We start from the raw sequence: 24,320 nt of genomic DNA on the forward strand, positions 1-24,320 counted from the left end.
ACCACTACTAAAGGACACCAATAATAATAAGAGACTTGCTTGGGCCAAGAAGCCCGAGCAATGGACATTAGACTGGTGGAAATCTGTCCTTTGGTCTGATGAGTCCAAATTTGAGATTGTTGGTTCCAACTGCCGTGTCTTTGTGAGACGCAGAGTAGGTGAACGGATGATCTCTGCATGTGTGGTTCCCACCGTGAAGCATGGAGGAGGAGGTGTGATGGTTTGGGGGTGCTTTGCTGGTGACACTGTCAGGGATTTATTTAGAATTCAAGGCACACTTAACCAGCATGGATACCACAACATTCTGCAGCGATACGCCATCCCATCTGGTTTGCGCTTAGTGGGACTATCATTTGTTTTTCAACAGGACAATGACACAAAATACACATCCAGGCTGTGTAAGGGCTATTTGACCAAGAAGGAGAGTGATGGAGTGCTGCATCAGATGACCTGGCCTCACAATCACCTGACCTTAACCCAATTGAGATGGGTTGGGATGAGTTGGACCGCAGAGTGAAGGAAAAGCAGTCAACAAGTGCTCAGCATATGTGGGAACTCCTTCAAGACTGTTGGAAAAGCATTCCTCATGAAGCTGGTTGAGAGAATGCCAAGTGTGTGCAAACCTATCATCAAGGCAAAGGGTGGCTACTTTGAAGAATCTAATTTGCTTAACACTTCTTAGGTTACTACATGATTCCATATGTGTTATTTCATAGTTTTGATGTCTTCACTATTATTCTACAATGTAGAAAATAGTACAAAATAAAGAAAAACCCTTGAATGTGTAGGTGTGTCCAAACGTTTGACTGGTACTGTATGTAAAGACATGTAAAGCTACATTCTATGAAAATACTTTAGTTATTAATTGAAGTGAATACTAATTCCAGAGCTAGAATAATTTAGTAGAGAGGCATTACTGAAAAGTGGAAACTCCAATACAAGCATTAGAAACCAGAACTTAGCATACCATACTCTAAAGAAACATCTGCCACTTGATCCCAGTGCAGAGCTTTTCAAATCTGGCCCATTCGGAGTGTGGTAGGGAGGCAAAAAGGAAGGTGATAGCAAATTGCGGGCTCCATGAGTTAGGAGAACTTACTTTCAAAAGTGACTCTCCTTCTCTCTGTTGAGTGTGAGAGAAAAAGGACAAAGGTCTAAGGCATTAGGAGGAAGAGGAATCTGGAAAGCTTGCCTGAGTGATTTTAGGTCCAAGTATCTTTATTATGTCAGGGGCGGTCTATTACTTCAATTATACTGCATTATATGGAAATATGGACACAGTGCTGAAGGCCACACAGAGGTCTCATCTGATGCACTCCCATGTCCCCTTTTTCTCCTCCAGAAGGACTCACCCTCGGGGGTGGCAACCTCCTTCCTGCGGCCAGAGTTAGAGGTAGCCAGCAGGCTGCTCGGGCCCTGCTGGTGCTCAGGAGACTTCACCATGGCAGACATCACCATCTGCTGGCGCGTTGTGCCAGGGGTAGCCGGGGTACCACCATGGTCCACAGGCTTGTACTGGACCGCTGGACGTGTGTATATGTGTGAGAGTGAGAGACACATACAGAGAGAGAGAGCGAGAGAGAGAGAGAGAGAGAGAGAGAGAGAGAGAGAGAGAGAGAAATAAAGGAGAGAGAGAGAGAGAGAGAGCGAGAGAAAGGAGAGAGAGAGAGGTGAGAGAGAGAGAGAGAGCGAGAGAGAGAGAGAGAGAGAGAGAGAGAGAGAGAGAGAGAGAGAGAGAGAGAGAGAGGAATCAAAGGAAAGTCACAAGGGAGTGTTGTTTGGGCCTGGTGTGAGTTTGATGTTCTGGTTGAAGCGATAGCATGCGCTGGACTACAGCCGTAGTCTTTAGTGGGATTATTTCCTGTTTATTTCAGATGACTGTTTCCTTACCTTCCTCTCGTAGGGAGCGCAGCTCCAGTCTCATGTTCTGCAGTGCATCCTCCAGCTCAGAGCAGCGGGAGCGCTCCTTGTCCAGGGCCATCTTCATGTCACTGTACTGGAGGGGCACCGGCTGCACAGAGGGTACAGGGGACACCTGCTGGGGAACCTGGGACTGGCCCTGGGCCACCATGGCAGCCAGCAGGTCCTCTCTGCGCCGGCCAAATAGACCCTGGAACACACACACAGACATAATAACTGTCACAGGCAAACATTTTGAGAAAAGATTGGGGGTAGAATGAAAAGGCCCATAGCAGACACTAGTAAAGTTGCTCTAGAAATGTATTCATGTACTCTGTGTCTCTGTACCTGTGTTGTGAGCTGTCCAGTCTCACCTTTTTCTTCTTGGAGCCCCCCTGGTCCACCCTGGCCTGGAGGAAGTCTATGAGTTTGGATTGCTGGGTGATGGTCCCCTCCAACTTCACTTTCTCATGGGAGAACACAGCCTGCAGGTGGAGCTAAGTGAACATTACTAAGGCAATGAATTTTTACTAACGTACCTCTCTGAGTGTGTGTGTGTGTGTGTGTGTGTGTGTGTGTGTGTGTGTGTGTGTGTGTGTGTGTGTGTGTGTGTGTGTGTGTGTGTGTGTGTGTGTGTGTGTGTGTGTGTGTGCGTGTGCGTTTGTGCGTATTTGCGTGTGTGTGTTTGAGTGAGTGTGTGTGTGTGTGTCTGTCTGTGTGTGTGAGTGAGTGAGTGAGTGAGTGAGTGAGTGAGTGAGTGAGTGAGTGAGTGAGTGAGTGAGTGAGTGAGTGAGTGAGTGAGTGAGTGAGTGAGTGAGTGAGTGAGTGAGTGTGTGAGGGAGTGTAGCTGTACCTGGATGTTCTCCAGCTGGTACTCCAGGTCAGTCCTCTCAGTCTTCAGCAGGTCAGTCTGGTCCAGAGCCTCCTGCAGCCCTTGGGTCAGACGGAAGATGTGGCTCTTCTGAACATCCATCTGCTGCTGCAGGTTACCTTGCTGTGGAGGGACACCAGCAGTATAAACATGATGTGATGTTTCACTTCTCACAAGACACACAGACATATCGGTTTATAATAGAGGCATTTTTAACATGACATGATATTAATGACTCAATTGCAACACATGTAGAATGAGAGGAAAACATAACCCACGTCATCCAGCATCCTCTGCTTCAGCTCCCTCTCACTCTCCAGCTTCTGCTGCAGACTCCTAGCATTCATCTCCAGCATGGCATGCTTCTTCTCCAGTTCATTCAGCTAGAGGGCCAGAGGCAAGAAAACATGTACAGGTCTGCTTTAGACAAACACACAGAGAGACAGAGAGACAGACAGCGAGAGACCGAGAGAAAGACAGATGGATACACAGACAGAGAGAGACATGAACAGGCAGACACGTAAGGCTCACTGTGTCAGAGAGGCTCTCTGCTTTGAGTCTCTGGTCCTTGAGGGCCTCCTGCAGGGCCAGAATCTCAGCCTTGTGCTCCTTCACTGCCTGTTCAATAGACTGACGAGCCTCCGAGTTGCGCTGGTCCGCACGCAGCCTGAACAGGAGTAAGAGCGGGGGCCATATGAGTGAGTGTGTGTGTGTGTGTGTGTGTTGGTGTGTGTTTGTGTTTGTGTTACCTGTTCTGCTTCTCGTTGTCCAGCTGTCTCTGGATCTCCCTTGTCCTCCTCTCGGCCTGGTTCTTCTCATCCTCCAGGGCTCCCCTCCAGGCATCCCATTGCCTCTCCTTCTCCAGCAGCTCATCATTCAGGGTCTCCAGCTCCAGGACCTGCTCCTCCAGCATGGTGCACGTGGTCTTCAGCGTCTCAATGTTCTAACACAGGACATGGAGGGGGGGGGGGGGGGGGGGTTACATGAGAATAGGAGAATAGAAGGCACTGCTCTGTTCTGTTCCTACAGACAACATGAACAACACAGAGAGATTGCAGGAGAAAACATACACTAATACAACCATTTAAGGAACCTTTCATGGTGTTTGTGGTCTTAATGCAGCAGCTCTGTGAGTAACAGACTAACTATCCCAGACCAACATCAGTATTGTCATATTCTGATCATCAATGGGTTGTGCGCTTTTGAGAGTTGTATTGATTCATGAAGGCAATACATTTCGCCTATGTACGGTACATAGGGCTGACACTGAGCTAGGTTTTTATGCTTCCTGTTTCTCTGCTCGAGACAAACACTGGGATACAAATATAGCTGCAGCAGCACCATGGTCCTCTGAAGTCCACGCATCCAGGCCTGACACTACCTGGGAACGATGTGGATGACACATCCCTCCCACTCACGGTCGGCTCCATCGTCTATGACTTCCATCCCTGGTTACACAACCACTAGCTAGGACAGAGAGACTGAGAGATGAATCTACTGTACGCCTACACACCCCCTCCCACAGGGGCAGAGCACAGCGTCACACGGCCTCCTCTCCTCTCTCTGCTCGCTGAGCTAGCGCTTCACAACAACAGAACAGTCCAGTATCTTCTGCCTGATTTATACTCCACTTAATCACTGTAGCTGCTGAAGGGTGTGCATGTTTGTGTGTGTGTGTCACCTGTAATTGATTGTTGAGGACTGAGGAGAGTTATGTGTTTTGGGGCATATGTGAAATGAAATGTATGTGAAAGGAGAGAGGGAGAGAGAGAGAGAGAGAGAGAGACGGTGAGAGAGAGCGAGAGAGAGAGAGACAGAGAGAGAGAGAGAGAGAGACGGAGAGAGAGAGAGCGAGAGAGAGAGCGAGAGACAGAGAGAGAGAGAGAGGGAGAGAGAGAGAGAGAGAGAGAGAGAGAGAGAGAGAGAGAGAGAGACAGAGAGAGCGAGAGAGAGAGAGAGAGAGAGAGAGAGAGACAGAGAGAGCGAGAGAGAGAGAGAGATAGAGAGAGAGGGACAATAATAATATATAGACATAATATGTCATTTGAAATGTCTTTATTCTTTTGGAACTTTTGTGTAATGTTTACTGTTAATTTTTTATTGTTTATTTCACTTCTGTTCATTCTTTGGCAATGTAAACATGTGTTTCCCATGCCAATAAAGCCCCTTGAATTTAATTGAATTGAGAGGAAATGAGAACATGAGAAACAAGACTCTCCATGAACACGTTCTAGTAACATGTTAGAGTGTGTACACTGAACAGGATGGTTTGAGTGTGAGTCACACCTGTTTCTGGTTGTTGAGGTGCATCTCACGGTCAGCCACCTCGCGGCGCAGACGGTCCACGTCCTGGCCCAGCTGCAGGCGCTCCTCTGTCTCATCTGTGGCCTCGTCCAGCTGCTTGGACAGGTAAAAATTCTGTCTGTTCAGCTCAGCGTTCTCCTGGGTTAACTGGGTCAGCTGCTCCTCCAGGTCTGTGATCACCTGAGAGAGGGATGGAGAAGAATTACAGTAGGTTCATTACCAGCATCTCAACACAACAGTACATGATTTCAATGTATACTACGATGTAGGGATGTAGTGGTAGACCTGTTCATCATGTAGTGAAATAGAATGATCAATCAATGGGAAAAGTGGGAGGAGGGCATAAAGACTCATCAATTGAAATGACCGTTGACAGACAGGAGTGAAAAGTCCTCACCAGAGCATATGGACTTCATTAAAACCCACACAGCGGATCGTTGGAGGACCATAGACTTGAGAACATCACCGTGAGTTCCCTTCAGTGAATGCTACATACATCGCAGCCCGCCAAGGCAAACATTTTGCAATTAGAGATAAATATCCACGGAAACATTATTATCTCAGACCGCCTTCATGTCACTCTCCGGGCTGAGCAGGGAGCTGCATAATCTCTTCATCTGCACCATCACGTCCTCTTAATCAGCCAGCATACTAGTGCATACCCTATGCAAATGAAGGTTAGAGGTTTCTGAAGCTGAGTTAGATGTTATTCTGCTTTCTGGGGAGCCTGGCTGCTCTGTACCATGCAGGACTACAGGGCAGTGGAGTGAACAAAGGTTTTATGTACATACATCATCTCTCTCTAGCAGGCCGTAGGGGCTGAGGACTGACAGAAATGACAGAATACTCAGAGGAGATGGGAGGTCAACAATGGGACTGATAAGCCGTGATCTGTTCATCAGCAATGTATTCTCTCCATCCTACTGGGTGCTCATGATAACATACACACACACACACACACACACACACACACACACACACACACACACACACTCCAGGACAAGCCATGTTTGAAGCTCTGTAGTTTCCTTAAAGGATACACAGAAATACAGTACAGTCTAGTAGCAGTACCCGGGATAGATAAACACTGGTGTTAACATCCGGATGTTTGTGAATTATTACAGTGGGTTTGGTTAGAATTCACTACCTTCTAAATATGTGTAAACAAAACCTAGCCAATTCCCAACAACAGCCAAAGGAGCCAGACCTTCACCTCCAGGCATGTTACATAACACTTGTCATCAGTACATAACTGTATCTATTATTGATATACTACTACCTCATGTCAATGCAACCTTGCCCATGTTTCATTTCTGCTGTTACTGAAAGTACTGTGTTATCAATGATCTAAACAGAACAAATAGGTGCCATACACAAAAATAGACATGGGGGGCCAGGCATAACAACCTCAATTTGTTTCCGAACTTGGGAATGATTGCCTGAATATCGGCCAGCCGAATCTAGGAAGAATACTCTTTCTCAACAGCTTGCGAGTGGGAGGATCACAAAAGTAGGGCAAGGGGATAAAGAGAGACCATTATGTATTAACCACAATGAGACCCAGCAGTGATTCAAACAATGTGACTTTGAAGGTTTTTAAATCCCCCACCACAACACAATAACCTCATCTTCCCAGGGTTCGTTTTCACGCGCTCGCTGACAAAGAGATATGAAAAGATATGGGTATATATTATTCATCACATCAACCTAAATACAAGACTTAGTTCTATTCTTGGCAAAAAGATATGGAGGATCTGCATGAAACAAATTGATATTTTTCTAAATAGTAGAAATAGCAGTGGGGATTGAAAACAGACGGATAACCTAATTGACGGTCTACTTTTTTCCTGGAAAAACAAAGGCCTCGTTGAGCGTGATGGCTGGAAACACGGCCAATGGAAATCTATAATAGCTGATCTTATCTGACTCAACTCAGTTAATGCCTTCTAATTCTGAAAGGAGTGAGAGAGAATAGAAAGAGAGAAAAAGAGACAGGGTAAAGAGAGGTAGCAGAGAGAAAGATGAAGACAACACTAGAGAGAGAGAGAGAGAGAAAAGGTGATACAAAGGGCTGGCATACCGCACAGCTGTCTCTGAGGGCATCATACTTGCGCTGGATCTCGTCTCGGTGGGCCTACCAGACAGAGAGAGAGACAGGTTTGGCGGCTGTACTACTGTACTTCATAATATCACAGTAATAACAGGAGTAATAACAGCAGACTGGTATGTGTGTCCCTCCTGCACTCACTCTGAGAACACAGATCTCCTCCTCAGCCTCAGCGGTGGTGTCCTCCAGCTCTGACTTGGCCTGCTGCAGCTGACTCTCCAGGGAGTGGCGTGCCGCCTGCAGCCCGCTGATCTGAGACACCCTCTCCTGCAGCGACAGGGTCAGCTCTGTCACCTGACGTTTGATCTCCAGCTTCTGCTCCTCGTGCTCCAGGCCCATCTAACCACACGAGGGACACACAGAGAGAAGGGAGAGACAGAAAGGAGTCAGGAAGAGGAAGGAGCGATCCAGACGGTCAGTGAGTCAGAGAGATGCTGATCTGGCAAATCAACAACGCACAGTGGAGCTTGACCTTTCACCTTACATGACCCCTCTATCTGGCATCCCTCTCTGCCCAACCCGTCGACTGCTCTCCTGGCTCCTTGCCCTCTTTTCCTCCTCCTCTTTTCACATTCCTGCCCTCTCCTCCTTTCTGTCACCCCAACCTTCCTCTCCTCCTTCCTGTGACCCCAACCTTCCTCCCCTCTCCTCCTTCCTGTGACCCCAACCTTCCTCCCCTCCTTCCTGTGACCCCAACATTCCTGCCCTCTCCTCCTTCCTGTGACTCCAACCTTCCTCCCCTCTCCTCCTTCCTGTGACCCCAACCTTCCTCCCCTCTCCTCCTTCCTGTGACCCCAACCTTCCTCCCCTCTCCTCCTTCCTGTGACCCCAACCTTCCTCCCCTCCTTCCCGTGACCCCAACATTCCTGCCCTCTCCTCCTTCCTGTGACTCCAACCTTCCTCCCCTCTCCTCCTTCCTGTGACCCCAACCTTCCTCCCCTCCTTCCCGTGACCCCAACATTCCTGCCCTCTCCTCCTTCCTGTAACCCCAACCTTCCTCCCCTCTCCTCCTTCCTGTGACCCCAACCTTCCTCCCCTCTCCTCCTTCCTGTGACCCCAACCTTCCTCCCCTCTCCTCCTTCCTGTGACCCCAACCTTCCTCCCCTCTCCTCCTTCCTGTGTCCCCAACCTTCCTCCCCTCTCCTCCTTCCTGTGACCCCAACCTTCCTCCCCTCTCCTCCTTCCTGTGTCCCCAACCTTCCTCCCCTCTCCTCCTTCCTGTGTCCCCAACCTTCCTCCCCTCTCCTCCTTCATGTGACCCCAACCTTCCTCCCCTCTCCTCCCCTGTCTGCCCTCGTCCTCTCCCCATCTCCTCTTTCCTCTCTCCTCGCCTCTCTCAGCCTCGTCTCCAGCTCCAGCACTCGGCTCTTGTTGCTCTGCTCCTGCTGGCTTATCTTCTCCAGATGCTCCTCCAGCTTGGCATTCTGGGCCTCCAGCTTCCCAGCCTGAGACTCCAGGTAGAACTTCTGCTGCCTCAGCTCTGAGATCATCTCCTCCTGGGCTTTTCTGTCAGGCCCAGACAGATAAATAGACACGCAGCACAGTCAGTAGACAATCTTCCTAACTAACTAATTAACTATGTAACTAACTGAGATAGTCCACAACACTCACATGTTCTTCTGGGTGTAGATGCTGCTGTTGGCTGCCAGTTTGTTGGCTTCAGACAGCTCGGCAATCCTCTGCTCCAGGCTGGCCATCTTAGAGTCCATGGCATTGATGGTCTGGGATGGACAGAAGAGACACGTTTCAACACATGCAGCCTCAACATGTCTGATAGTTTGCATCGCATTTATAAAGTAACAAATGCTATTTGTCAGAACAACACAGCACATGTACAGTATATCACAGTTGCCTGGCAAAAGGTTATTGCAAGTTTGTAATAAACCAAGTCAGTGTGATTAATGTGAAAAATAAACCAAGTCCCTGTGATTATTGTAAAAATCGGCCTGGCCGCATCCTAACTAGCCTGAGCAGCTCTTACCGCCTTCTGCTCGCTGATGATGCAGCACTTCTCCTGGACCTCCTCCTCATACTTTCTCTGACTGGATTCCAGCATCTCCTTATCTGCCATGTCTGCCTTCATCTGATTCTCCAGAACCTTGTCAATATAAGAGAGATACAACACAGGATCAACCATGCTAGTGCTCAGGATCAAGGCCCAGAAACGGGATCCAAGGAACCTGCCCAGGAAAATCTGGGCTCCAGTTAAAGCCGACAACCTTCCCTAACAATGTAAATACACCAGTGGCCCATAACATTATACTTTACTGAATGTTTGTGAAGAACAGTAGTGGTCCCTTGAGGCTCTACCTTGATTTTCTCGTCATAGAGCTTCTCCTTCTGCTCCATGTGTGTCTCCACTCGTTGGCCTGTGGACTGGCTCTCACGAAGACTCTCCTCCAGATCCTACACACACACACACACACACACACACACACGTTACAGTACAGTACAGTGTTAATTCACCCTTTTCAATTCAGGACCCGACACCATGAAATGATTCAGTACAGCAAGGGAAAAAATGCTGCAAATAATTGTTCTCAGGGAAAGAAAACAAACACTCTTGGGTCTGAGACAGAGAGAGAGAGCAATAAATAATCTCCAGAGAGTGAAGGCCGAATCCTAATGTGAGATACACGCTCATAACGTGGAGATACACTAACACTGCACATACGCTTGCAGATCTCAATTAGGATTTGGCACAGACTGAATAACAAGTGTGTGTGAGTATGTGTGTGTAACTAAGTGAGAGAGTGTGTGTGTGTGTGTGTGTGTGTGTAACTAAGAGAGAGAGTGTGTGTGCTTGTATGAGCAGTGAGAACACATACTCCTGGAGGGCTTGTGTGATGCTCACTCGGGAGAGCAATCCTCCAACGAAGGGCAAAGTTGTGAGGACCGGAGGGGTGCTGAGGTGCCCTCTTTCCCCTCCCCTTACCATGATTTTATCAGCCATCTGCTGGATCTGCTGGGCCTTGCTCTGCATGTCCTCCTTCAGCTTACTCTCCCTGCGCTCCACTATCTCCAGCCTCTTCACCTGGTTCTCCAGGGTCTTCCTGCCATCCTACACACACACACACACACACACACACATACACACACCACACACACACACACACACACACACACACACACACACACACACACACACACACACACACACACACACACACACACACACACACACACACACACACACACACACACTGCTCAGGCTAGAGAACATCTGCTGCCAACAGTAACAGGGAGTTTATCCAGCTCTCTTTCAATGAGCCCTTTCTTTGCTGTTATTGTCTAATGTGTGTCAGTACTGCATACCTCTGTCTCCCTCAGGCGTCTGCGGAGGCTGTCACTGGAGTCCTCCTTGGTCTGCAGCCTCTCCAGCTCACGCTCCATGCGCTCCTTAGCCACCCGAATACTATGGAGGTGATCTGTGGTCTCGCTACTTCCCTTCACTGCCTGTGTTATGGGCCGGGGTACAACAAACACTGTGTGTCATCTATCTTACATTGAAATAACTTTAAACTGTTGTAGTTTAAACTCTAAAGACTTGATTGATAATTGAGTCCATGAATAGCGTAGAATACTGGGTGAAAATGTGATTGATTGTGCTTCTAAAATGTGGGCCCATACAGCTTAGAGAATTCCATTTGGATATAAAAAAAATGAGAACTTTTTTTTGAAAAATGTATTAAATGTATATTCATCTCTATAAAACATAATAAATGCAGAAACCAGCCATTGTCTAACAGGGGCAGAATAGTTTGATAGCTGGCAAATAAGCTGAAACAAACTAATGATGGTTTTAGCGGAGTGTTGAATTACTCTCAGGCCACAACTCAGCATCTGCTTCACAGGACAATGAGGGGTTGACACGCATCATTAGCAGGAGAGAAAAATGACTTTCCACATGTCTGTGTGTGGTGAGCATATCTTCTCCCCTTACGGCATATGCTGAATATGAATTCATTATCCAGGACGTTTTCAACCATAATATTCTACCTTGGCAAGCTTATCTTGGAGATCCTGAATTTTCACCTGCTGTTCAGTATTGGTCTAAAACAGAAAGAGAAAGATAGAGAACATCAAACTTTTAAGCTGCACATTCCTTGGTCCCTGTGAGTTTTACACCCAAACCATCTTCATTGTTTCATTCATAATAACTTTTGTTTTATAATTTGGCATTTGTCTCCTAACCACTGACTGAACAGCATTCCTTGAAGGACCATATGGAACCATATAGGATGTCAACATGTGAGCCAATGGAACTGGTACCTTCTCCAGCTTTGACAGAATCTCCTCCGTGTCAGTTTTGCCTTGCTCCTTAGCCTGTAAGAAAACAAGTTGAAAATCAGTAAAACCAACACATGCCTTTCAACTTCTCTGAACGTGGGTCTGAGCCAAGAGATCAATATCAGAGAGAGCAGCTACAGAACCTTCTGCATCCTCTGTTGATAGTCAGCTGCCTTCCTCTTCAGCTCCTCGCCCGTCTGACGGGACTCCTTCAGCTCCGACTCGTACAGGTCGCTACGGCGACGGGCTGCAGACAGGTCCTCCTCCAGCTGTCTGATGGCCACGCGCATCTCCTCCAGCTGGGCATGGTACTCCTGCAGAGGGATGCGAGAGGAACGAGGGATGAGAGAGAGGGATAGCGGAGGAGTGCAGAGGTGAAAGACATGAGAAGGATGAGTGCCAAAAAATAACAAGTAAATAGAAAGGAACGGAAAGCGTCGCAGAAAGAGATTAGACAGGCAGACATGAGAGAGGGAGGGATGGGGAGGAGAGGTACAACGAATAGACAGAAAAGGACATACTGTGTAATGGAATCTATTGGACAAAGCATTATGGAACAAGAAAAGGTGGGGCAGAGAAGAAGTGCATCAGCTAAAATCAATTAGTGTCCTTCTCTTCTAAAGTTTTAATGAACGATTAGCTATGGTAACAGCTTTCCTTTCCATCTCGTGGTCTGGTCACGGGGCATGCAGCAGTCCTGTCAATCAGGCTGGTTAGGACTAGCAGAGGCTAATGAAAAGTAGCATGGTCTCTGTGCCCGGGAAGGGTGAGGACACCCTGACAATGGAACACGACAGGCGCAGCAGATAGCATCAGCAGCACCAGCCAGCGCCTCGTTAGTCCCTTTTCATTTAAAAGTTCTCCTCCTGTTTCCATTCAGTTTCAAACCTTGCTAAGTGTTCCTCCATCAACCCTTAAAGCGTGTCTCCGAGGACGTCCGCCTGTTGTCTACAGTAAGTGTGTCACGTCCTGGCCAGTATAAGGGTTAATTGTTATTGTAGTTTGGTCAGGACTTGGCAGAGGGTATTTGTTTTATGTGGTTCGGGGTGGTGGTTGTTGTAGAAGGGCATTTGATTTATGTATTCCGGGGTTTTGGGCACTGTGTCATATTCATGTATTTCTATGTTTAGTCTAGTGTATCTGTTTCTATGTTTAGTTAATTGGGGTTGGGACTCTCAATTGAAGGCAGGTGTTGTCTCTTTGCCTTTGATTGAGAGTCCTATATATTAGGGTGTGTTTGGGTTTGTATTTTGTGGGAGATTGTTTCTTGTTTAGCGTGAGTAAGCCTTTCAAGACTGTTTCGTTGATCGTGAGTTTGTTATTTTGGTGTTCACTTCGTTATTTTAATAAACGTAAAGATGAGCATCCACATTCCTGCTGCATTTTGGTCCTCCTTTCCCAACGACAACCGTGACAGGAAGACACTTCATGAGTCATTAACTATTATAGTAAGAAAATGTCATGTGTAATAAATGACTCATGCCATTTTTTAAAAATTAAAATGAAAGACAACGGAATTTCATAATCAGTACAATTTCCTCCCAAATTATGTTTGGACCTCCTTATAACGTTAATTAAGATACAAAAATCATTTGCTATTTGAATAAATGATGATTGGCATTGTCAATTAGGATTCATGGCATGACGCTATGAATTGAGGAAGAAAATGGTAAATAGTAAATTAAACTGATAATTGGAATGATAATTAAAGGTTTTCACATGAGCAATACTTGCATCAACTGAATAAACCTAAAACCACAGGGACCTTTCATTTAATCTCTTTGTAGACTCAAATTCAAATCCATTTCAAGTAGGAAAGAATCTTCATACAAAATGACAGTGTGTTTCGGCAGCGGGCCGACTCGGCATATCAGTTCCTCAGTGTCCCCAGTCCCTCAGGTCCCTGACTGGATCACAGTAAATCTCTGGCAGCCCTAAACATCAGTTAGCAGGGGTACTGAACTAGGCCTGGGCTTAAGTACAGAGCTGAGTGATACCCATGAAGGAGGAGGGAGGAGTGAGCCAGGGGCAGGAAGGAAGGGATAGGATTAAAGAGAGAGAGAGAGTGAGAGAGAGAGAGAGAGAGAGAGAGAGAGAGAGAGAGAAAGAAAAGGGGGAATACAGGGTGAATAGAATGGAACAGTGCACGCCAGAAGAGCTGATTCAGAGTGTGAATATACTTAACTCAAACATGCACGCACATACATACACATGCAAATGCACACACACAATCACACAGAAAGTCCCTCCCTATCGTCCCGACCTGCACACTCCCGCTGGGAGCTTCAAATGCAGTAGGTGTAGCCCTGACAGGGAGAGTGATAGTTCTGCTGTAGTCTCTCAAGATGGGGGAGACTAATCCATGGTCCTGGGGGGAAAAAAACACTGCTTTATCTCTAACTCTTCACTCTGCCTTACAGAACAGAATAATCATTCCTTTCAGTCATCTTTAGACATGTTGTATGTGCCAAAGGTAAGTTTGCTGACAAAGTGGTCAAATGAAGCTTACTTTAGGTAGGCCATAGAACTGGATTAAACCTACCTATCACAAATACAATACTAAGAGGTAGAATATTTGTCTTTTCCCAGTTATAGTCTGTCAGCCTGCGTGCTTTGTATTCAGTGTTAGGGATCTGTTCCAATTAGCCTAGTGTTTAATTCTGACTGCTTCACAGAATTACATCATTTGCATGTACTGATTGTCTTGCAATGGATTTCTCTTTCTCTCACTGAAAAGATTTTATCTCTCATATCCCAAATCTTCCATGTTAGTTGCGCCAACACTGAATGCATTCTGCATAAATATGAATAGGACTTCCAGACTCCTAAAACGGAGTGTGGGAGAGAGGCACTGTTCAAGACCTTATGCAGCCTTCAAAATCAAGCCGGAAAGTACTTCTGCAAATATCCAATAGCCTAACTCATTCTCATGTACGACAATTACGAACCACTTTATGAACTTTAACTATAAGTGGGTCAATCATTTCCATAGCTGATTTCCAGGTTTGCATTAGCCGTATCAGTAAGCGGTAACGATACCACCACGGGTGACCATGGACTGGGTGTGAAGACTACAGTGCAGTGAAAAAACACCAACACTCCAGTTCCCATAATGTAAGATCCAAAACCCCATCGCCTCATCACGACAGGCTGCCCACTGCATCAGCGGCACTGCATACTCTCCACTTCTAGGTATGGATGGTTCACATTGCCATGGCAACCACTGCACTATAGAGCCTGTGCCTGGTAACCACTGCCAGGGATTCTGCTCTGTGTGTGTGTGGGGGGGGGGGGGGTTCATACTGTCTAACTCTCCTCTGCTGTCAATCTTTCAATATCTTAATTCACGAACTTGGCAACCCTTCACCAAATCAGATCATTGTTGTATCCGCATTGCGCGCGCTCACACACACACACACACACACACACACACACACACACAAACCCCCCACCCACGAACACAAACCCACTAACTCACACACAAACACACAAACACACACAAAGAGACACACACACACTATTTGGATAATGGTGGGCTGAACGTGAATCTATCCTTCCTCTACACTCCTCAATCAGCAGAGACTCAGGAGACACTACATGACTCCTGAAAGTAGCGAGTGATAAACACACAGGAGACTGGGGCGCTGAGCTATGCAAAGGCACGCCACTACCAGAGAGATATCCACTGAGACTTTCTTCATGGTCAGGACGAGTCCTGTGTGCACGGCAAAGTGCGTTTGAGTCCATGACCACTGTTGGACACCATACTGCAAACTCCTAATAAATTCTCAATGCTGACACTCACAGAAGGCTAGCGCTACTAGAACGTCCATTTCAGACTTCTATTATGTGGCCCGCAAGGCTTTTTCTCTACTACCCTTATTCCAGAAAGGTAATGAAAACACAGTAACAACACCAATTGACATGAATATGGTTCCATGTAGTCAGGAATCCAGACCCAGTGTGTTTAATAGTCTACTGACTCCACCTACACAGGGAGCAGTGGATAAACCTCAACACCCTCCTCCTCTGTAATTAACCCGGCTTTGACAGGGTAGCACTCTCCTCACACCCCACACGACTCACACCCCACAGGGATGGGCAATGTGCTTTAGAGCACATCCCTCCACAGCACTCTGGGTAGAAGTTGCCCGTAGGCACTGAGCTAGGATCAGCTTACCCTCCCCAAATCTTAACCCTAAACATTACAGTTAAACAGCGTTTAGGGGCAACTTTGGGTTACTCCCTCCACCATCCACAACCCCTGCCAGGCATCTGATGCCCCACAGGAGGCGCTCTCCTCTACCTGTTCTTTGATCTCCTGCAGCTTGTTGCTCTGCTCCCGGATGCCGTGGAGGAGCTGCAGCGCCTTGTCGTCTTCCTGGGAAACCTCCGTACGGGCCTGCTCCAGACTGAGCTTCAGACTCTGAAACACACACATAAAACTCAGAAAAACAAAAAACAGAAACGGACCATTTTCAGGACCCTGTCTTTCAAAGATAATTCCTAAAAATCCAAATAACTTCAGAGATCTTCATTGTAAAGGGTTTAAACACTGTTTCCCATGCTTGTTCAATGAACCATAAATAATTAATGAGCATGCACCAGTGGAAAAATTGTTAAGACACTAACAGCTTACAGACGGTAGGCAATTAAGGTCACAGTTATGAAAACTTAGGACACTAAAGAGGCCTTTCTACTGACTCTGAAAAACACCAAAAGAAAGATGCCCAGGGTCCCTGCTCATCTGCGTGAACGTGCCTTAGGCATGCTGCAAGGAGGCATGAGGACTGCAGATGTGGCCAGGGCCATAAATTGAAATGTCCATACTGTGAGACGCCTCAGATAGCACTACAGGGAGACAGGACGGACAGCTGATCATCCTGGCAGTGGCAGACCACGTGTAACAAAACCTGCAGAGGATCGGTACATCCGAACATCACACCTGCGGGACAGGAACAGGATGGCAACAACAACTGCCCGAGTTACACCAGAAACACACAATCCCTCCATCAGTGCTCAGACTGTCCGCAATAGGCTGAGAGAGGCTGGACTGAGGGCTTGTAGGACTGTTGTAAGGCAGGTCCTCACCAGACATCACCGGCAACAACGTCGCCTATGGGCACAAACCCAATGTCGCTGGACCAGTTTATTGTCTATCGTTGGAGGAATGAGCCTTACACCAAGGCCTGTGCTCTGGAGCGGGATCAATTTGGAGGTGGAGGGTCCGTCATGGTCTGGTGCAGTAAGTCACAACATCATCGGACTGAGCTTGTTGTCATTGCAGGCAATCTCAATGCTGGGAAGACATCCTCCTCACTCATGTGGTACCCTTCCTGCAGGCTCATCCTGACATGACCCTCCAGCATGACAATGCCACCAGCCATACTGCTCGTTCTGTGCATGATTTCCAGCAAGACAGGAATGTCAGTGTTCTGCCATGGCCAGCAAAGAGCCTGGATCTCAATCCCATTAAGCACATCTGGGACCTGTTGGATTGGAGGGTGAGGGCTAGGGCCATTCCCCCGAGAAATGTCTGGGAATTTGCAGGTGACTTGGTGGAAGAGTGGGATAACATCTCACAACAAGAACTTCCAAATCTGGTGCAGTCCATGAGGAGGAGATGCACTGCAGTACTTAATGCAGCTGGCGGCCACACCAGATACTGACTGTTACTTTTGATTTTGACCCCCCTCCTTTGTTCAGGGACACATTATTCAATTTCTGTTAGTCACATGTCTGAACTTGTTCAGTTTATGTCTCAGTTGTTGAATCTTGTTTTGTTCATACAAATATTTACACGTTAAGTTTGCTGAAAGTAATCGCAGTTGACAGTGAGAGGATGTTTCTTTTTTTGCTGAGTTTATGTAAAGCCCGTTGGCAACACCGCATGTAGTACACAAGAGCACCCACACACACACACACACACACACACACACACACACACACATAGTACCCATCTGCTTTACGGAATCACACACACACACAGTCAGGATCTTGGGCCACTCACGGTGCACTCGGTTATATAGGTAGCCAGGTCTTGCTCCAGGATGGTCCTCTGTGTCTCTGAGGCTTTCAGCTCCACATCCTTCTGCTGCAGCACTGACTCCAGATCAGACATCTTACTCTGGACTAAAGAGATCTCCTGTTCCATCTGAATACAGCAACAGGGAGGACAGCTTTATTTGTCCATTTCAGCATTAGTTCATCTTCCCAATGTCAACTGAACTCTTGCAGGTGACCACAAACCTCTATTACTGTAATAAACATGGCCATTTATAATAAACCAATGGACTGAAGTTGATTGTGCTAAGCATTTCCTTGATCACAGCTATTGGGGTTGAAGAAGACTTTATACTGAGAGTAGTGAAAACATAGATTAATCATGGCAGCAGTGCTTCACAGGAAAGCACGTGAAAGACAACAGAACATTTAAGTCCATTATGTAAAAAGACATGACCGTTGCCAAATCTCCTTTGAAACCCAGCCTACTATGAAGAAATTGTGAGGTAAAATCTTTAAGGAAAATGCCACCCAAAAACTGCAATCAGGTTTTCAAGATATATAACTTTCAAAAAAGAGCATCAGATGATGCTAAATGCATCACGCGAGCTGTATTTCTGTATTTTGAAAGTTTTATAGATTGAAATCATGATTGCTGACGTGCAAAACATGTGGGGACTATATCAACAATAGACTAATGAACCCAATATCAAAACATCGTTTTTTTGGGGGGGGGGTGGGGGTTTCCTTTAAGCTATAGAAAGCTATTTCCGTACCTCCTAAGCCAAGCTGCTCATCTCAGTACGTGTGGTTTAAGAGATGAGCCAGTTGGGTGATGGATGGATGCAATTAAAGAAGCCATTAGAGCCTCTGAGGAGCACTGAGTCACGGGTGCAGGGCCGTCAACTGTGTCACAGATACACAATCACAGTACATACTGGAGTGCATAGACTACATCTGTGTTGGAGTGCTCCCACTAACACAATCACAACATAACACACAAAAAAGGGTTATGGTATAGAGTCACAGCACTGGGTAGCACCACAAGGCACCACAAAACAACAGTAGAGTCTCAAATCAGAGAACTATGAGTCAGTCACAGGACATGAACAAATCATCATAGACACACACTGATAGACACACACAGAGTAACTTGACACACACAGAGTATATCAAACATAAGAGTACCTGTGACATGTGTCTTGTGTCTCTCAATGCTCTCTGTATTTAGTGTCTTGGTGTCTTTAGCAGGTCTTATCTAGAGAGCTGAGGGCTGTAACCACTAATCTGCAGGAGAAAAAAGAGCGTGGGAGAGAGACTAATTGCAGTAAACACTCTATACACACAATCTCTCCTGAAAGCTGTGGGGATTTTATTTACAGCACTTACCTTTTCATGTCATTACGTTATACCACACCGCCTTTTACAGTTTATCAAATGGGAAATTATTAGCACAATTGAATTGATGTTTAATGTCGTGACAACATTACATAAATGGACTATCACATTGCTTTACCTAAATGTATTCTCCTAGCAACATGTTGTAGCTTGTATAGGAAACAGGGTTAAGAACAGAAAACCCCATACAAAAGCTGCCTTTAGTGCCATTCATAATCATCATTAAATCTTATCTTCTAATCAAACAATTAAGGTAATTAAACAATTAAACTAATCAAGTGAAACGCAAGTCAAAGAATTGAAAAGAACTAAATGAGCCCTTTCATGCCCATGTTCAAAACTCAGAATTCAAAAATCCATAATCAGACCAAACCCAACACTTGAGGGGCCCAAATAGCACAAAACTCCACAGCAGCTCAATCTGCGATGCTTTACATTCGAAGGCATACTCCTTAAATTACATAATCGCACACATAATTAGCATCTATTCTGAGAAGAACTTTTAATCACAGAGTAAAAAAGCATAGAACCATACCGTATGGGTATATTCTGGAATAAGAGAAACCTAAAAATAGAGTGTGATTCTGAGTGTGTGTGTGCACATGGCTGCCTCTTTAAGCACTATTCTCTATATTTGGCAGCCTTTGAGATGGAGAGGCAGGAGAATGAAGAAGACTGTCACTGTCTATTATGCATGGCCTTCTTTCCCACTCCTGCTCACAGCAGCAGCTCAGTGGAGGAGCTTCGACAGCCACAGGCCCAGGGGTCTCACATCACATTCTACATTCCATGATGCAACGGAGACAATCACCAACACCATAAGATAACACTTCACACATCACATCCAAACAGACAGAGTAGCATATATCCATCATGTGAAAGGAACAATGAGCACTGTCTGCATAGAGTATAGCACTGCAGCCTTAGGCAATGTATATTTGAATGGTACATAACATTATTGATGCAATGCAAGACATGGTTGATGTAACTACAGGTCTGAGAGATCCAGTCCCCATTCCCCAACACATGTAGAAACCACCAGAAACGTGTGAAATAGATAAACACCTTTTTTTTCATTTCCTGTTGTTTATATACAGTATCTCGAATCAGGAACTCTGTCATATCCCGTGTAATATGTCAAAACTATTTGATGGATTTCTTATCATGGTGGAGTGGATTACTGTTTGATTTTGGGGTAGGCTGTCAACAGCGTGTACTGTGTGACACTATCTGTTTTCTAATGATGTCAACAATGCGTCTGGCATAGAATCAGGAACTAGAATAGTAATTTAAGAGGATCTCTATGGCGTATAGACATATTTGATGTCATGATTATGATGTCTTTATGCCATGGGTAATGTCCATATTCACTTCAGTTCATTGTGTCTGCGGAAGGTTCACAGACGGGTTTTCAACCGAGCTACATTATCAGAGACGCAAAGCGGGTGTCTTAACGGCTCACACATCATGGCTGACGACAACCAGATACGGTTAATTTAAGCCTACATTTTTAAGTTTAAAAGAGAAATCAATAAGTCGATTTTGAATTTTCCTAATTGCATGTTGTTCAAAGGGCAGTTCTTCCTTAAGGACAAATGTGATTGATATTAGGGCGGAAGTATGATTTGAAGTTTCAGCAAGTAATTCCAACTGGGTAATTGTTGTGGGATGTCAGCATGCAATAAGCCTACTGCACGTGTAGAATCAGTGCCATGAAGGATGGTGCAGGCCGGCAAGTTGCTACAGTAGCCTAGCATGGAGTAGCAGATGTGGATCAGATCTGGCTGACTTGTTCGCAGGCTAAATTTCTCACCAGTCATCCTCTGTAATAATTACCTCCCAGAGAGCAATTACAAAGAACTAATAATGTTTTTAAAAGCACCATTATAACTAGCGACATTACAGTCAGTCACCTCAGGCTGAGAAGGACTCGGTAGAACAGTGTTGGATTTGTCCATGTCTTGCTAAATTAATCTACCATAACTGGGGAGACTTTATACTGCATTTTTAAAGCTGGAATCCTTAATGGTGAAACTACCACGTCCGATATTACAACAGCAGAGAAGTTACTGCAAACAACGAACACAGTTTTTTTCTGCTTTTCTGCTTCGTGCATCATTGCACGCAAGATTAAACATAAGTATATCCCACTGGACACGTACGTTAATTCAACGTCTATTTCACGTTGGTTCCAGATAATTCCCTTTAAATGACTTGGAAACAACGTTGATTCAACCAGTGTGTGACCAGTGGGATGTAAGCCACCACTGCTTCGTCAACGAAAACATTTCAGGGCCATGCCGCTGTCTCAGGTGCTGCCCAGATTCAAAACATTTCAGGGCCATGCCGCTGTCTCAGGTGCTGCCCAGATTCGAAACATTTCAGGGCCATGCCGCTGTCCACTAACGCCTACAAACTCAGACATTGACAGCTCAACAGTGCTGAAATAGTTCGAGCCCCAGAGAACATCAATGATTTTAAACTAGTTTAAGTGCAAGTGATTATAATTTATTGCACATGTTAGTTTTGCTGATTTGCAGCATCAGAATTATCGCTAATGGGTTGCAGCGAGTTACGTTTTTGAGCATTTTTAAAAATGTATTTATTTATTTCACCTTTATTTAACCAGGTAGGCAAGTTGAGAACAAGTTCTCATTTACAACTGCGACCTGGCCAAGATAAAGCAAAGCAGTTCGACACATACAACAACACAGAGTTACACATGGAGTAAAACAAACATACAGTCAATAATACAGTTGAAGAAAATATATATACAGTGTGTGCAAATGAGGTAAGAAAAGTGAGGTAAGGCAATAAATAGGCCATGGTGGCGAAGTAATTACAATATACCAATTAGACACTAGAGTGATTGACGTGCAGATGGTGATGATGATGCCTAAGAAGAGGATGAGGATGCTTGATGAACCATAAATGACTCGCTATGATCTGTTTTCTGATATTGTCGACAAAGCGTTTAGACATTAGACCATATAAATATAGCAAATCCATTGGATTTATGCTATAGATTTAGGCCTAATTGTGACATAATGTGTATACGGTATTTTACGAATCCCTCTGCTTAAGCCTATCAGAAACGAGTATTCAACAATGTCTTGGTAAAATTCAAGGATAACGTCCATGTCACTTCAGTTGCGTCTGTCGACGTTTCACCCATGTGCTTTTAAAGGGACTATCAGTATTACCTCCAAATAGCCTGCTACAATAGGCTACACACCCATGTCTGACGATACCACGGTATGGTTAATTATGCATACTTTGAGTTTCGAGGAGAAATCACTATCATTATTTTAGGTCACTCACTACCAAAGCAATACTGTATGTCTCACTGGTTTGACCCATGGACAGAAAGTTGACTACCACTGCCGTTTTGAGTAAAATACCAGCAAATAAGTTGTTTCATAAAGTCACAAAAGAAGACTGATATTGCCCTCTCATTTATCCACCAGAGCATGAAATGGGAGTATACCCCTGACTATCAAAAGGAAGTTGGGGAGGATATGAAGGATGAAACAGAGACTCATGAGACCAAATACAACAGGACAGGAAGCAAGGTAAGATGGAAAATATGCAGTCCTTTGCACATCCTCTACCTACTTAGGCACAGATATAGGATTGGCTTGCTATCATTAAATCCACTGACCTTAGATCTGCTATGAGACCTATAATCTGTTGTCCTGTAGGCTTAACGTAAGTCCAGTGGAGGTGGCAAGAAGAATTCGGTGAAGGAGGACAGCAGCATTTGTGCAGGTCAGAGATTGTTTTATGTTGGGTGCAGGTTGTGTTTAAATGAATCAGCATTGATCTGAGAAGATAGCATCTATACCTACAGGTTAAAGCAATATGTGACCCGTTTCAAGAACTTATGTTGCACGTCACTATTTCACAGGAGAGGCATTTGCACATATCATTTTTTTTAATTTATTTAAAAAAGATATAGCGTTGGACTTCTCTCAACAACATGGACAGCTCTCAACAACATTGCTGCACTGAATTTTAGAAGGCGCTGTAGACAAAGATCAGTGTATAAAATTTGTGATGGACTACTACTACGGTCAATGTGAACTGGAGTGATTTGACACAACGTGGGCCAAACAAGATGTACCTATAAATACAATGGAGTGAAAGGGGCAGCAGTCTGCCTGTGATGCGTTCATCCATGTATATGGGTAAGAGTCTAGCTACATTTAAGCAATAAGGCCCGAGGAGGTGTGGTATATGGCCAATATACCACGGCTAAGGGCTCTAGTGTGTGTTTACCAGAGATGGTAATGTGAAGAACAACATGACCTGCACAAAAGTCAGATTAGGATATAGACCAAGATAAAGTGTATTTTTTCTACTACTTTTTGTTACTACTTTCACCACTTTTGGTCTTGAAATCTTTGGTTGTTTACTACACTACTTTGTTTAGCACATGGCCTCATGTGAATCCTTAAAGAGATGGGTGGGGCTAAGGCTTAAGAAGGTGTGAACGATGCTGATTGGGTGTAGACAAGGTGTACCAAAACATTCAACAACAATTTTTTTTTAACATCTAATCAAATCACATTTTACTGGTCTCATACACATATTTAGCAGATGTTATTGCGTGTGGAGCGTAATGCTTGTGTTCCTAGCTCCAACAGTGCAGTAGTATCTAACAATTCACAACAATACTGTCAATGGTGTGCGTACTGGGAGCGCAGTCAGGTGCAGAAGAGCAGAGAGTTGTGAACAGGCGCACACTTTATTAAGGCAGGAGAAACCAACAGACGGACGCCACTGCGTCGAAGCCTCCAGCCAAATGGCAAAAGTGCAAAACGCGCAAACAGTCACAATAATTATGTTCAAACAAATAAACAAACCTCGTGATAAAACACGGAACAAACAAACACCAAAATAGACACGTAACACAAAACAATTTCACACAAAGACATGAGGGGGAACAGAGGAATAAATACATGTAGTGTGATTGGGGAATGAAAACCAGGTGTGCAGGGAACAAGACAAAACAAATGGATACATGAAAAATGGAGCGGCGATGGCTAGAAAGCCGGTGACGTCGACCGCCGAACGCCGCCTGAACAAGGAGAGGAGCCGACTTCTGCGGAAGTCGTGACAAATACACATAAATCTAAAAGTAAAATAATTAAGAAATATATAAATATTAGGATGAGCAATGTTGGAATGGCATTGACTAAAATACAGTAAAAAACAGTATATACATATGAAATGAGTAAAGCAGTATGTAAACATTATTAAAGTGACTAAAGTGACCAGTGATTCCATGTCTATGTATATAGGGCAGCAGCCTCTAAGGTGCAGGGATGAGTAACCAGGTGGTAGCTGGCTAGTGATGGGTATTTAACAGTCTGATGGCCTTGAGATAGAAGCTGTTTTTCAGTCTCTCGGTCCCAGCTTTGATGCACCTGTACTGACCTTGCCTTC

At 45.2% G+C, this 24,320-nt stretch overlaps 1 protein-coding gene across 1 annotated transcript in view; it reads right to left on the reverse strand.

Annotated features, from left to right (window-relative positions):
• Positions 1–17,625, reverse strand: part of citb (citron rho-interacting serine/threonine kinase b) — a 40,921-nt gene extending 23,296 nt beyond the window's left edge. Inside the window, exons 1-21 of the mRNA XM_014160390.3 lie at positions 17,482–17,625; positions 15,778–15,897; positions 11,615–11,785; positions 11,454–11,507; positions 11,181–11,234; positions 10,497–10,637; positions 10,117–10,242; positions 9,492–9,587; positions 9,163–9,279; positions 8,793–8,902; positions 8,513–8,687; positions 7,323–7,520; positions 7,155–7,208; positions 5,057–5,254; positions 3,520–3,713; positions 3,302–3,437; positions 3,049–3,153; positions 2,753–2,893; positions 2,274–2,384; positions 1,891–2,110; positions 1,353–1,523 (exon numbers count right to left, since the gene is read on the reverse strand). Coding sequence (XP_014015865.2) covers positions 1,353–1,523; positions 1,891–2,110; positions 2,274–2,384; positions 2,753–2,893; positions 3,049–3,153; positions 3,302–3,437; positions 3,520–3,713; positions 5,057–5,254; positions 7,155–7,208; positions 7,323–7,520; positions 8,513–8,687; positions 8,793–8,902; positions 9,163–9,279; positions 9,492–9,587; positions 10,117–10,242; positions 10,497–10,637; positions 11,181–11,234; positions 11,454–11,507; positions 11,615–11,785; positions 15,778–15,897; positions 17,482–17,625 — 2,836 coding nt within the window. The remainder of the gene's footprint in view (positions 1–1,352; positions 1,524–1,890; positions 2,111–2,273; positions 2,385–2,752; positions 2,894–3,048; positions 3,154–3,301; positions 3,438–3,519; positions 3,714–5,056; positions 5,255–7,154; positions 7,209–7,322; positions 7,521–8,512; positions 8,688–8,792; positions 8,903–9,162; positions 9,280–9,491; positions 9,588–10,116; positions 10,243–10,496; positions 10,638–11,180; positions 11,235–11,453; positions 11,508–11,614; positions 11,786–15,777; positions 15,898–17,481) is intronic.
• Positions 17,626–24,320: the final 6,695 nt, after the last annotated feature.

The sequence above is a fragment of the Salmo salar genome, chromosome 20, assembly GCF_965601325.2.
Source record: "Salmo salar chromosome 20, fSalSal1, whole genome shotgun sequence".
Classification (NCBI taxonomy): domain Eukaryota; kingdom Metazoa; phylum Chordata; class Actinopteri; order Salmoniformes; family Salmonidae; genus Salmo; species Salmo salar.